Source organism: Ranitomeya imitator, chromosome 4, assembly GCF_032444005.1.
Source record: "Ranitomeya imitator isolate aRanImi1 chromosome 4, aRanImi1.pri, whole genome shotgun sequence".
In the NCBI taxonomy this organism is placed as follows: Eukaryota; Metazoa; Chordata; class Amphibia; order Anura; family Dendrobatidae; genus Ranitomeya; species Ranitomeya imitator.
The window spans coordinates 699370151-699384440 of record NC_091285.1 but is presented as its reverse complement, the minus strand read 5'-3'; the positions used below and the strand labels follow the sequence as shown (position 1 = coordinate 699384440).

Below are 14290 nucleotides of genomic sequence, written 5' to 3'. Positions count from 1 at the left end.
CCCCACTGACACATCACCTAGTGTTTTTTCTGTGTAGACAACACTTCCAGGTGGCAACTGACAGTGTGGAAACCCAGGGAATCAAAGAGGAGCAAAGTGTAGGCCGAAGCCTGCAGTGGAGCAAGTTGAAAGGGAACCTTTAACCCCCCCCCCCAGGCATTTGTTGCTGAAAGAGCCATCTTGTACAGCAGTAATACTGCAGATGGAAAATGGTGGCTCCGAAAATTATGCTCCTTGCAAACGCTGAAGTACACACTCATATAATGTGTCCCCTCACACCGTCAAACCATCCCGGAAGTGGGACTTTCCTTTGTAATGTGACACAGCACAGCCGTCATTCCAACCCCCTTGGTGCCGGGCGCCACCTCCTCAACGTTGTTTGGTTCTGTCACGGAGCCCGCACTGTAATGTTATCCCTTGGCCATGCACAGTTAGCGGTGCCCGTCTTCTGACATCATGTAGGTGTCAGGCTGGCAGTGCCTGTGCGTCCAAGCTGCCCGAGATCCAACCTTGCAGTGTCATCTAATGTAGTCCCACTGCGGGCCAGGGATCCATGGGCATGCGCAGTGCATATCATCGCCTCTCACTCACCTCCTTCCTGCTTCTTCAGACTGTGCGGCGTCACGGCCGTGGCATGCTATTAGGGATCAGCTGACGCCGCCTAGTCTGAAGAAGCGTGAAGAAGGGGAGTGAGAGGCTAGTATATGCACTGCGCATGGCCATGGATACCAGGCCCACTGTGGGATCACATTAGACGACACTGCGAGGTGTGATTTCGGGCAGCGTGGACGCACAGGCGCAGCCAGGACGACAACAAATGATGTCAGAGGACGGGCAGCGCAAACTGTGCATGGCCAAGGGATAACATAACAGCGCAGGGTCCATGACGGAATCAAACAACGCTAAGGAGGCAGCGCACGGTGCCAAGGGGGTAGCAATGACGGCTGTGCTGCGTCACATTACAAAGGAAAGTCCCACCTCCGGGACGGTTGGACGGTGTGAGGGGACACATTACATGAGTGTGTAGTTCAGCGTTTGCAAGGAGCATAATTTCAAGAGCGACCTTTCCCTTGTGCAGTATTAGTGCTGCACATGGTGGCTCTTTCAGTAACAAACGCCTAGGGGGGGGGGGGAAAGGTCCCCTTACATTTTAGTTGTGCCAGCGTGGCGGTCGCATGACACATTGCCGGATACACAGCTGGGGATCAGCTGACGTTACTGAACCCCAATAACAGAGGAGCGACTGTTGACTGTGCACACAGCACTTCCAGGCACCAACTGGCGGTGTTAGAGCCCAGGGACAGCAGGAGGAGCAGATTGGAGGTATTGCCACACACACAGCTGGGGATCAGCTGACGTTACTGAACCCCAATAACAGAGGAGCGACTGTTGACTGTGCACACAGCACTTCCAGGCACCAACTGGCGGTGTTAGAGCCCAGGGACAGCAGGAGAAGCAGATTGGAGGTATTGCCGCACACACAGCTGGGGATCAGCTGACGTTACTGAACCCCAATAACAGAGGAGCGACTGTTGACTGTGCACACAGCACTTCCAGGCACCAACTGGCGGTGTTAGAGCCCAGGGACAGCAGGAGGAGCAGATTGGAGGTATTGCCGCACACACAGCTGGGGATCAGCTGACGTTACTGAACCCCAATAACAGAGGAGCGACTGTTGACTGTGCACACAGCACTTCCAGGCACCAACTGGCGGTGTTAGAGCCCAGGGACAGCAGGAGGAGCAGAGGAACAGATTGTAGGCCGAAGCCTGATTGGAGCAAGTTGAAAGGATACCTTTAACCCCCCCCCCCAAGACGTTTGTAGCTGAAAGAGCCATCTTGTGCAGCACTAAGGATGCAAAAGGAAAAGGTTGCTCTTTTAATTATGCTCCTTGCAAACACCGAAGTAAACACTAAAAATGTGTCCCTTTATACTGTTAAACCGTTCCGGAGGTGCGAATTTCCTTCGTAATGGGACACAGCACAGCTGTCATTCCTATCCCCTTGATGCCGTGCGCTGCCTCCTCAGCGTTGTTTTAAGCTGTCACGGAGCCTGCGCTGTTCTGTTAGCCCTTGGCCATGCCCAATTAGCGCTGCCTGTCTTCTGACATAATTTGGTGTCAGGCTGTCAGTGCCTGTGCGTCCACGCTGCTCCAGATCCCACCTCGCAGTCTCATCTAACGTAATCCCACTGCGGGCCTTGGAACCATGGGCATGCACAGTGCATAACCTCGACTCTCACTCCCCTCCTTCCCTCTTCTTCAGACTGTGCGGTGTCACGGCCGTGGCATGCTAGGGATCAGCTGACGGCGCACAGTCTAAAGAAGGTGGAGGGAAATGAGCGAGAGCCCGAGGGGAAGATATGCACTGCGCATGCCCATGGATCCCAGGCCCGCAGTGTGACTCAATCAGAAGACACTGCGAGGCGGGATCTCGGGCACCGCGGCCGCACAGGCGCAGCCAGCCTGACACCAAATTATGTCAGAAGACAGGCAGCGCAAATAGGGCATGCCCAAGGGATAACAGAACAGCGCAGGCTCCGTGACAGCTTAAAACAACGCTGAGGAGGCAGCGCATGGCACCAAGGGGGTAGGAATGACGGCTGTGCTGCGTCACATTACGAAGGAAAGTCCCAGCTCCGGGACGGTATAACGGTATCAGTGAACACGTTTTATAAGTGTTAAGTTCTGCGTGTGCAAAGAGCTAAAAAAAATGAGCTACCTTTTCCTTGTGCAGCATTACTGCTGCACAAGATGGCTCTTTCAGTAACAAACGACGGGGGGGGGGACAGGTTCCCTTACATTTAGGTTGTTGTGCCAGCGTGGCGGTCGCAGGACACATTGCCGGCTACACAGCTGGGGATCAGCTGACGTTACTGAAACCCAATAACACTGGGTCGTATGTTTTTACTGTGCAGCCTGCACTTCTGAGCCGCAACTGGCGGTGTTGGAGCCCAGGAATAGCAGTTCAGGTGGTAGAAAGATGAACACAGCAGGAGACCTGGATGACACCCAATTACTTAATCAGGCAGAGGAGTGGCAAATTCCTGCGAGATCCAGGCCTGGTTCATTTTCAGGAAAGTAAGCCGGTCAACGTTATCGGAGGATAGTCGCATGCGACGGTCTGTTAGTACACCACTTGCGGCACTAAAGACACGTTCCGATAAGACACTAGCCGCAGGGCAAGCCAGCACCTCCAATGCATACTGGCTTAGCTCTGGCCATGTATCCAGCTTAGAGACCCAAAACTTGAACGGGGAAGAGCCGTCTGGGAGTACAGTAAGAGGGCAAGCCATGTAGTCTGTCACCATCTGACGGAACCGTTGCCTCCTGCTGACTGGAGCCGCCGGTGATGGTGTAGACATTTGGGGCGGGCACACAAAAGTGTGCCAGAGTTGTGCCATACTGGGCTTGCCTTGGGCAGAGGCACTGCTTCTGCTCCCTCTTTGGGCAGAGCCTCCCCCACTGCCTCGACGCACTGAGCTGCTTTGTAAAGCACTAGCAGCACTCCTCTCAGTTGGACAGGAGAAGATGATGGAATTCACCAGTGTGTCGTGGTACTCCCGCAATTTACGCTCCCGGGTCAACGCAGGGATGAGGTTTTGGACGTTGTCCCGGTAGCGAGGATCGAGGAGGGTGAACACCCAATAATCAGGCATGTTGAGAATGTGGTCGATGCGGCGGTCGTTTCTCAGGCACTGCAGCATGAAATCCACCATGTGCTGCAGAGTGCCAACTGGCCCAGAAACGCTGTCCCCTGCTTGAGACATGATCTCTGCCCGCTCGTCATCACCCCACCCTCGCTGTACACACTGACCACTGGACAATTGTGTCGCTCCCTCCTCTGGACGGAGCTCTTCCTCCTCCATTGACTCCTCCTCATCCTCCTCACAAATTGGCCCCTGCGTACCCCTTTGTGAGGAACCACGTGGCGCTGACTCTCCAGAAGCTGATGGAAAAGGTGACTCCTCATCCTCCACCTCTTCCACCACATCATCCCTTAACCCTTGCAAAGTTTGCTGAAGCAGGCAGATAAGGGGGACAGTCATGCTGACTAGTGCATCATCTGCACTTGACATCCGCGTGGAATAATCAAAAGGACGCAAAACCTGGCAGACGTCCTTCATAGTGGCCCACTCTGTGGTTGTGAAGTCTGATCGGCGCTGACTGCGACTTCTTTGCGCCTGATGCAGCTGGTACTCCATAACTGCTTGCTGCTGCTCACACAACCGCTCCAACATATGTAACGTGGAATTCCACCGGGTAGGTAGGTCACATATGATGCGGTATTCCGGAAGGCGGAATCGGCGCTGCAGAGCAGCAATGCGGGATCTGGCCAAGCTGGAACGCCGCAAGTGAGCACACTCTAGGCGGACCTTGTGCAGCAGGGCATCAAGATCCGGATAGTCCCTCAGAAAACTCTGCACAACCAAATTGAGCACATGTGCCAGACATGGGATGTGAGTGAGGTTGCCAAGGGCCAAAGCTGCCACCAGATTTCGGCCATTGTCACACACTACCATGCCTGGCTGGAGATTCGCTGGCAGTAACCACACATCGCTCTCCTGCTTTATGGCATTCCAGAGCTCCTGCGCTGTGTGGCTTCGATGCCCCAATGAAACTAGTTTCAAGACGGCCTGCTGACGTTTGGCCACGGCTGTGCTCATTTCGGTCATAGGTAAACGTTCACGGGTCCATGTGGGGGTGGACTGTGACGGATCCTGCAGAGAGGAATCAGAGGAACTGGTGTAAGAGGAGGAGTCGATGCGAACAGACTGGATTCCTGCAATCCTTGGAGTGGGCAGGACACGTCCTGCGCCACTCGCACGATCTGTACCTGGCTCAACAACATTAACCCAATGGGCAGTGAGGGAAACATATCGCCCCTGTCCATGCTGACTGGTCCACGCATCGGTGGTGAGGTGGACCTTGCTACTGACGGCGTTCAGTAGCGCATGTTTTATGTTTGCCTCAACATACCTGTGCAGGGCAGGGACAGCCTGCCTGCTGAAGTAAAAGCGGCTGGGCACCTTGTACTGTGGGACTGCCAATGCCATCAAGTCACGGAAGCTGTCAGTCTCCACCAGCCTGAACGAGAGCATTTCCAGGGACAACAGTTTGGCAATGCCTGCATTCAGAGCCTGTGCTCGGGGGTGGTTGGCCGAGAATGCCCGCCTTTTCTCCCATGCCTGTACTACCGATGGCTGTAGAGTAGACTGGGAGTGTGAGGATGACTGGGAAGGTGGTGCTGTGGGTGGAATTACACAAGGTCTCTGGGAGGAAGCCAAACCAGCTGTGCGTGAGCTGGAGGAAGAGGCAACACGAGCTGAAGAGGTGGTAGCTGCCGCTGTTGGTTGGCCTACATCTTCAGTGTGTTTCTGTAACTCCACCGCGTGCCTGGTCCGCACATGTTTCCACATATTTGTGGTATTGAGGTTGCTGACATTTTTCCCTCTTTTTACTTTATGATGACACAGCTTGCATTTGACAAAACAAATGTCATCTGCAACTGTGTCAAAAAAGGACCAGGCACTGCAAGTCTTGGGAGCGCCCTTTTTGGCTTTGGAAAGAGACAGGCTCCTAACGGGTGCCAAAGTGGAGGCTACAGGCTCCGCAGTCTTCCCCCTCCCTCTCCCTCTTTGGCCCGTAAGAGGAAGCTCTTCCTCTGAGCTGCTCCCACCACCTTCCTGTTCCTCACGCCACGATGGGTCAAGGACCTCATCATCTCCACTACCCTCTGCCACCAACTGCTCCTCCTGGGTAGTCTCAGCAGCACAGTACGCACGAGAAAGCGGCACCTGAGTTTCATCATCAGATGCGTACTGCGCTGTGGTCACCGGAGGCACTGGCCCACCTGCCTCTTCAGAGTCAGAGAGAAAAAGGTGTTGGGCATCACTGCACACTGCCTCTTCTTCCATTTCTCCAATGCTGCTTGGCTGGCCCCCTGTTTCCAAGCCAAGAGATTCAGAGAACAGAAGTAGAGACGGCTCCTGTCCTGGGCTCTCTGACTGCCTGGCCAATTTGGCAGGTGGTGAAGAGACAGATGGCTGCTCTCCAGTGCTCTGTGCCTGAGAGGATGTGGCACTAACTGAAGTCGATGCCGAGGCGTTAGCTGCCATCCACCCGACAACGGCTTCAATTTGGTCTTCACGCAGCAGCGGTGCACGGCGCTCTCCGACAAAGCTGCGCATGAAGGACTGTTCCCTGCTGAAACTGAGTGACGACGAGTCACCGGCGCCCGCAGCAGGCACAGAATCACCACGTCCTCTCCCTGCTCCTCTCCCTGCTCCGCGCCCACGCCCACGTGCCTTACTCCCTGCCCTCTTCATCTTGGTTGACAGATAAAGATAAGCAGAAAAGTACTAAGGCCTTAGTGTGCTTATTCCTGTAATGCTCCTCCTAACAGGTGTAAGAAACACTAATGTTGTAAATTGTGGACTAAACTTTATTATTTTTCAAATGTGGCCTACACAAGTGTTAAGTTGTGTTTGGTGAACTTAACTTTTTTTTTGGTGCAGATCGGGCTACAGAGCTAGTTTGAATCACACGGAGACCGTGCAGACAGCCGTAAACGGCGCTGCAAGGCCAAAAAACCCTCCTCTAGGTTATCCTATATAGTGTTTTTCCACTATTTAGCTGGATACAAGTGGAAAGACACTAATAGGAATGTTTTTTTTCAAATTTTAAACTGGCTGCACTATTTGAAAAAAAGGAAATTGTTTTTCAAGGTATGAGGCAGTAACGCACCCTGAGCTGAATCCAACCGGCTATGGCTGCACACAGACTACAGGGCGAGCTGCGCTCACACAGAGACCGTGCAGACAGCCGTAAACGGCGCAGCAAGGCCCAAAAAAAACCCTCTAGGTTATCCTATGTAGTGTTTTTCCACAATTGAGCTGGAGACTGGTGGAAAGACACTAATAGGAATTTTTTTTTTTTCAAATTTTAAACAGGCTGCACTATTTCAAAAAAAGGAAAATTTTTCTCTAGGTATGAGCCAGTAACGAACCCTGAGCTGAATCCAACCGGCTATAGCTGCACACAGACTACAGGGCGAGCTGGGCTCACACGGAGACCGTGCAGACAGCCGTAAACGGCGCTGCAAGGCCAAAAAACCCTCCTCTAGGTTATCCTATATAGTGTTTTTCCACTATTTAGCTGGATACGAGTGGAAAGACACTAATAGGAATTTTTTTTTTCAAATTTTAAACAGGCTGCACTATTTGAAAAAAAGGAAAATTTTTCTCAAGGTATGAGCCAGTAACGAACCCTGAGCTGAATCCAACCGGCTATGGCTGCACACAGACTGCAGGGCAAGCTGGGCTCACACGGAGATCGTGCAGACAGCCGTAAACGGCGCTGCAAGGCCCTAAAAACCCCCTCTAGGTTATTCTATGTAGTGTTTTTCCACAATTTAGCTGGAGACGGGTGGAAAAACACTAATAGGAAATTTGAGAAAAAATGTGCAGCAGGCTGCACTAAGAGCAAAAAAGAACAACTGTGTGAGGCAGTGTGAACCCCCCCTGAGCTGAATACAACCGGGTATATGGCTGCACACAGACTACAGAGTGAGCTGCACACACACACACACACACAGAGACCTTGCAGAACGCTGTTAAAACAGCGCTGCAAGGCAAGAGCAAGGTGAACAGTGAAGAACACACAGCGTTTTGCTAAATTAGCCTTTGGAAAGGAAAATAAAGCAATTAGCAAGCTCAACTGGCCCTCAGTTAGAACACAGCGTCCTGTCCCTAACTGAAATCACAGCAGAGTGAGCGCAAAATGGCGGCAGCGCTTTTTTATAGTGCAGAGTGACATCATTTCAGCAGCCAATCCCAGCCTTGCCAGTACTTACATGCCCACCATGCTAAACAGGATGTGCCCACACTTTCATTCATTCCTCATTGGCTGCTGCGTTCAATTTGAATTCTGGGAACTTCCGATTCCGGATCCGATACGCGGGAAGTATCGGAATTCGGTATCGGAATTCCGATACCGCAAATATCGGCCGATACCCGATACTTGCGGTATCGGAATGCTCAACACTAACTCTAACCCATTAGAAGTCAACAGCTTGGTGCTTTAAAATGGCTGTAAATTGGTCATAGTAAGGACTAGGAGGGGGCTGCAAAACGAAGCAAAATCTGGGTAAAAGCTGGACAAGTGCCCTGCAAACAAAAAGGGTAGGAAAATGACTTAAAATAACATAGAATAAAAGATAAATAAAAAATAAGAAGCTTGACCCAGAAGTGGAGGAGATGGAGGTGGGAGTAATTGTGGTGATGTAAGAAAATGAGGCAGAGGAGGAGTGATCCAACATGGTTTTTGTTTTTTTTCTCTTTTTTTTTTTAAATTTTTTATTAAACTGATTTCAAAGAACATAGAACTAACCAAACCAAAAATTACAATGTAGATCCAGGAGGTGGATGTGGTGGTGTAGGTGGAAGAGGCGAGGGAGGAGTTGTCCAAGTCTGTTTTTTGTTTATTACGTTTTCTTCAAATTGTTTTCATTTTTTTATTTTATGGAACTGACTTAAAAGTACATAGGATTATCTGAAAAGCAAATTATAATGTAGACCTAGGAGAAAGAGGTCGAAGAGGAGGAAGAGATGGACATGGATGTGCAGGTGGAAGAGCCAAGAGAGTAGTACTCCAACACTGGTTTTGTTTTTAATTAATGTTTTAATTTAATGGAACTGTCTTAAAGGGGGTTTCCCATGAACAACACATTATTTAATTAATAGATCTTGAAATAAAAATAAATTCCACAATGTTTGTGTTTAAAAAATGTTCCTGCACTGAGATAATCTTAAAAATCTGCCCCATCTGTGTACTGTGTAATGGCTGTCCACACATAGAACATAGTCTTATGATTGTACATCTCCTGGGCAGAGGACGAGGCCAACAAGAGTATACTGACATTATACCATTATACTTGTGAAGCAAAACAATTCACTGCCTGTTTTTAAGCAATATTTCACCAATCTAAAAACACCTGTACAGGTTTTGGCATCCACAGTGGTGACCACATTTCCGATAGACACTGTAAATCTGGTCTCTTTATCCAAGTGGTCTGTAAGAAGACTCTCGGAGAAAAGAGGTAAGGTCAGCTCTAAACAGACCAGATTTATACACAAGGAAGAGAAAACCAAATATCAGGAACAGAGAATCACAGTAACAAATGAGAAACAATGAGAGATTGGGGGAGCAGCAATATTAATAATAATTAGTGTCTGTTTATATATAATTTAAGGTATATTAACTAATGCTTGTTATGGTTAATCTATATCCAGGATATGATGTAGGTACAGGAGTCTGAATCCCTAGTCTTCCACGTTATCCTGTCTAAACACCCAGATGCAATAATCACTATGACTTACTAGAACTATCCTAATACCACCCGTACTGTGGCCACCAATAGCTTCATGATGTCACCATTACGGTATTCCTGGCTTTGCACTGTGTGATATTAAAGCTAATGATATTTTATTTTACTATTTATTCAGGAGATTAATCTGACCGTGAATTCAGAATTTTTCCTGTTAGGATTTCAAAATGGCCAACGCTCAACTATTTTCTTGTTCTGTCTTCTCCTGGTGGTTTACTGTGGAACAATGTGTGGGAATCTCCTGATCATCACCCTGGTGTCCAGCAGCAAGAACCTCCACACTCCAATGTACTTCTTCATCTCACAACTGTCCGTCAGTGACATCATATTGACCACAGATATTGTCCCCAACATGTTTCACATCCTACTGAATAATGGGGCGTCCATTACTGTTAATGCATGTATCACTCAGTTTTATTTTTTCTGTGTAGCAGAAGCTTTTGAATGTTTCCTCCTCACAGTGATGTCCTACGACAGATATGTGGCCATCTGTAATCCCCTCCGCTACACGTCTACCATGACAAGTGACCGCTGTGTGATATTAGCCATCATCTGTTGGATGTTGAGTTTTTCTATTACTCTGATGTACTGTATAACAATATCGATGATGATGTTTTGTGGACCGAATATAATTGACCATTTTTTTTGTGATCTTGTTCCTTTAATAGAAAGAGCCTGCTCTAGCACTTACGCTTTTGAGTTGGAGGTCTTCATAATGTGTTTCCCAATCCTCTTCCTCCCTCTCATAGTGATTATAATATCTTATATTAATATAGTTGTCACTATTGCACGGTTCCAGTCCAATCTCAGTAGACAGAAAGCCTTCTCCACCTGTAGCTCCCACCTCATTGTAGTCTCCATCTTCTACTCTACTCTATTAAGTGTTTATATGTTTCCTAAAGGAGAAGAGACCTTAAACTTTAGTAAACTCCTATCACTTCTATATACTGTATTCACCCCATTGATCAACCCCATTATCTACAGTCTGAGAAATAAGGACATCAAAAAATCTCTACGGGAACTAATCAATAAAAGTGGAATGTTTAGCAACGATATAATATTCCCTAGATAAAATATGTGGTTGAAAGAATTTTTCTGGATTTTGAAAGCAGATGGATTTTTTTTCAACTCAGTGATTACACTGTGTGCTCATACAAAGTTTTTTTTATATATCTATTTTTTTGTAATATAATGCAAGAATCAGCCGTAGAAGTGAAAGAGCAGAATGAGCAGCAGGAATTGCATGTGAAGAAGGACACTGAGCTATTCCAGTCAAAGATGGGGTATTAGACTACTGTTGTGAATTTTGATTTTGAACTCCCTCCTGTGGTCATGAATGGTACTTCGGCGAGTTCTGTCCATGGACTCCCTCTGGTGGCTGTGAGTGGTGCTGCTGCTTCTGAGGTTCCTTCCACAGGTGACGTAGTTTATTCTTTGGCTGGCTGTTCTATTTAACTCCGCTCAGATCGTTACTCCATGCCAGCTGTCAATGTTCTTGTACTGGTTCAGTTCGCTCTTGGATCTTTCTGGTGACCTGTCTACTCCAGCAGAAGCTAAGTCCCTGCTAGTTATTTGTTCATTGTTTCCTTGTCCCGCTGGTTATCATGATTTTGCCTTGCTAGCTGGAAGCTCTGAGATGCAGAGTGGCACCTCCGCACCGTGAGTCGGTGCGGAGGTCTTTTTGCACACTCTGTGCAGTCTTTTGTAGTTTTTTGTGCTGACCGCAAAGATACCTTTCCTATCCTCAGTCTGTTTAGTAAGTCTGGCCTCCCTTTGCTGAAACCTGTTTCATTTTTCTATTTGTGACTTTCATCTTAACTCACAGTCAATATATGTGGGGGGCTGCCTTTTCCTTTGGGGAATTTCTCTGAGGCAAGGTAGGCTTTATTTTCTATCTTTAGGGCTAGTTAGCTCTTAGGCTGTGAAGAGGCGTCTAGGTCATGTTAGGTATGCTCCACGGCTATTTCTAGTTGTGTGATAGGATTAGGGGTTGCGGTCAGCAGAGCTCCCACTTCCCAGAGCTTGTCCTGTGTGAGTTTAACCATCAGGTCTTTCCGGGTGCTCCTAACCACCAGGTCCATAACAGTACAGCTGGCCCAAAGTATTAATGCATCTCAATAGAGGGATAAGAGAAGTTCTGAGACCATTTTTTTTTCTCTGCAGTGTTTTTTGTCTTTCTTTTCCCCTTAACATCTGGGTGGTTCAGGACACAGGTGTAGATATGGACATTCAAGGTATGTCCTCTTGTGTGGATCATCTCACTGCAAGGGTACAAAACATTCAAGATTTTGTGGTTCAGAATCCGATGTTAGAGCCTAGAATTCCAATTCCTGATTTGTTTTCTGGGGATAGATCTAAATTCCTGAATTTCAAAAATAATTGTAAACTGTTTCTAGCTTTGAAACCCCGCTCCTCTGGTGACCCCGTTCAACAAGTAAAAATCATTATTTCTTTGTTGCGTGGTGACCCTCAAGACTGGGCATTTTCCCTTGCGCCAGGAGATCCTGCATTGCGTGATGTAGATGCGTTTTTTCTGGCGCTTGGATTGCTTTATGATGAACCAAATTCAGTGGATCAGGCAGAGAAAATCTTGCTGGCTTTGTGTCAGGGTCAGGATGAAGCGGAGGTGTACTGTCAGAAGTTTAGAAAGTGGTCTGTGCTTACTCAGTGGAATGAGTGTGCCCTGGCGGCAATTTTCAGAAAGGGTCTTTCTGAAGCCCTTAAGGATGTCATGGTGGGATTTCCCACGCCTGCTGGTATGAATGAGTCTATGTCCTTGGTCATTCAGATCGATCGGCGCTTGCGTGAGCGAAAAGCTGTGAACCATTTGGCGGTATTCTCTGAGCATAGGCCTGAGCCTATGCAATGTGATAGGACTTTGACCAGAGCTGAACGGCAAGAACACAGAAGTCGGAATGGGGAATGGGCTGTGTTTTTACTGTGGTGATTCCACTCATGCTATCTCCGATTGTCCTAAGCGCACTAAGTGGTTCGCTAGGTCTGCCACCATTGGTACGGTACAGTCTAAATTTCTTTTGTTCGTTACTCTGATTTGCTCTCTGATGGACTTGGAGTTTGCCAGGCGCTGTGGTGTTTTCTTGGAGCCCTTGCAGTATCCTATTCCATTGAGAGGAATTGATGTTACGCCTTTGGCCAAGAATAAGCCTTCGCTTTTTGGTGTTGCATAATCTGCATGATGTGGTCATTTTGGGGTTGCCATGGCTACAGGTCCATAATCCAATATTGGATTGGAAATCTATGTCTGTGTCCGGCTGGGGTTGTCAGGGGGTACATGGTGATGTCCATTGCTGTCAATTTCGCCTTCCACTCCTTCTGAAGTCCCTGAGTTTTTGTCAGATTACCGGGATGTATTTGAAGAGCCCAAATGCGGTGCCTTACCTCCTCATAGGGATTGCGATTATGCTATTAATTTGATTCCTGGTAGTAAGTTTCCTAAGGGCCGACTGTTTAATTTATCTGTGCCAGAGCACGCCGCTATGCGGAGTTATATAAAGGAATCCTTGGAGAAAGCTCATATTCGCCCGTCGTCATCACCGTTGGGAGCAGGGTTCTTTTTTGTGGCCAAGAAGGATGGCTCTTTGAGACCTTGTATTGATTACCGCCTTCTTAATAAGATCACAGTCAAATTTCAGTACCCTTTGCCGCTGCTGTCTGATTTGTTTGCTCGGATTAAAGGGGCTAGTTGGTTCACCAAGATAGATCTTCGAGGGGCGTATAATCTTGTGCGAATTAAACAGGGCGATGAATGGAAAACAGCATTTAATACGCCCGAGGGCCATTTTGAGTACCTGGTTATGCCATTCGGGCTTTCTAATGCTCCATCTGTGTTTCAGTCCTTTATGCATGACATCTTCCGAGAGTACCTGGATAGATTCATGATTGTATATTTGGATGATATTTTGGTCTTTTCGGATGATTGGGAGTCTCATGTGAAGCAGGTCAGAATGGTGTTCCAGGTCCTTCGTGCGAATTCCTTGTTTGTGAAGGGGTCGAAATGTCTCTTTGGAGTTCAGAAGGTTTCATTTTTGGGTTTCATTTTTTCCCCTTCTACTATCGAGATGGATCCTGTTAAAGTTCAGGCCATTTATGATTGCACTCAGCCGACATCTGTGAAGAGCCTGCAGAAGTTCCTGGGCTTTGCTAATTTTTACCGTCGCTTCATCGCTAATTTTTCTAGTGTTGCTAAACCGTTGACTGATTTGACCAAGAAAGGTGCTGATGTGGTCAATTGGTCCTCAGCGGCTGTAGAGGCTTTTCAGGAGTTGAAGCGTCATTTTTCTTCTGCCCCTGTGTTGTGCCAGCCAGATGTTTCGCTCCCGTTTCAGGTTGAGGTTGATGCTTCTGAGATTGGAGCAGGGGCTGTTTTGTCGCAAAGAAGTTCTGATGGCTCGGTGATGAAACCATGTGCCTTCTTTTCTAGAAAATTCTCGCCTGCTGAGCGCAATTATGATGTTGGCAATCGAGAGTTGTTGGCCATGAAGTGGGCATTCGAGGAGTGGCGACATTGGCTTGAAGGAGCCAAGCATCGTGTGGTGGTCTTGACGGATCACAAGAATTTGACTTATCTCGAGTCTGCCAAACGGTTGAATCCTAGACAGGCTCGATGGTCGCTGTTTTTCTCCCATTTTGATTTTGTGGTTTCGTACCTTCCGGGCTCTAAGAATGTGAAGGCTGATGCCTTGTCAAGGAGTGTTGTGCCTGACTCTCCGGGTGTTCCTGAGCCGGCGGGTATTCTCAAAGAGGGGGTAATTTTGTCTGCCATCTCCCCTGATTTGCGGCGTGTGCTGCAGAAGTTTCAGGCTGATAGACCTGACCGTTGTCCAGCGGAGAAATTGTTTGTCCCTGATAGATGGACTAGTAGAGTTATCTCTGAGGTTCATTGT

The 14290-nt window shown here is 48.1% G+C and overlaps 1 protein-coding gene across 1 annotated transcript in view; it reads left to right on the top strand.

The window, feature by feature from the left end:
* LOC138674774 (olfactory receptor 2D2-like) overlaps window positions 1-10458 on the top strand; it is a 114630-nt gene extending 104172 nt beyond the window's left edge. The window contains exons 5-6 of the mRNA XM_069762592.1: window positions 9068-9172; window positions 9505-10458. Coding sequence (XP_069618693.1) covers window positions 9068-9172; window positions 9505-10458 — 1059 coding nt within the window. The remainder of the gene's footprint in view (window positions 1-9067; window positions 9173-9504) is intronic.
* The last annotated feature ends 3832 nt before the right edge of the window (window positions 10459-14290 follow it).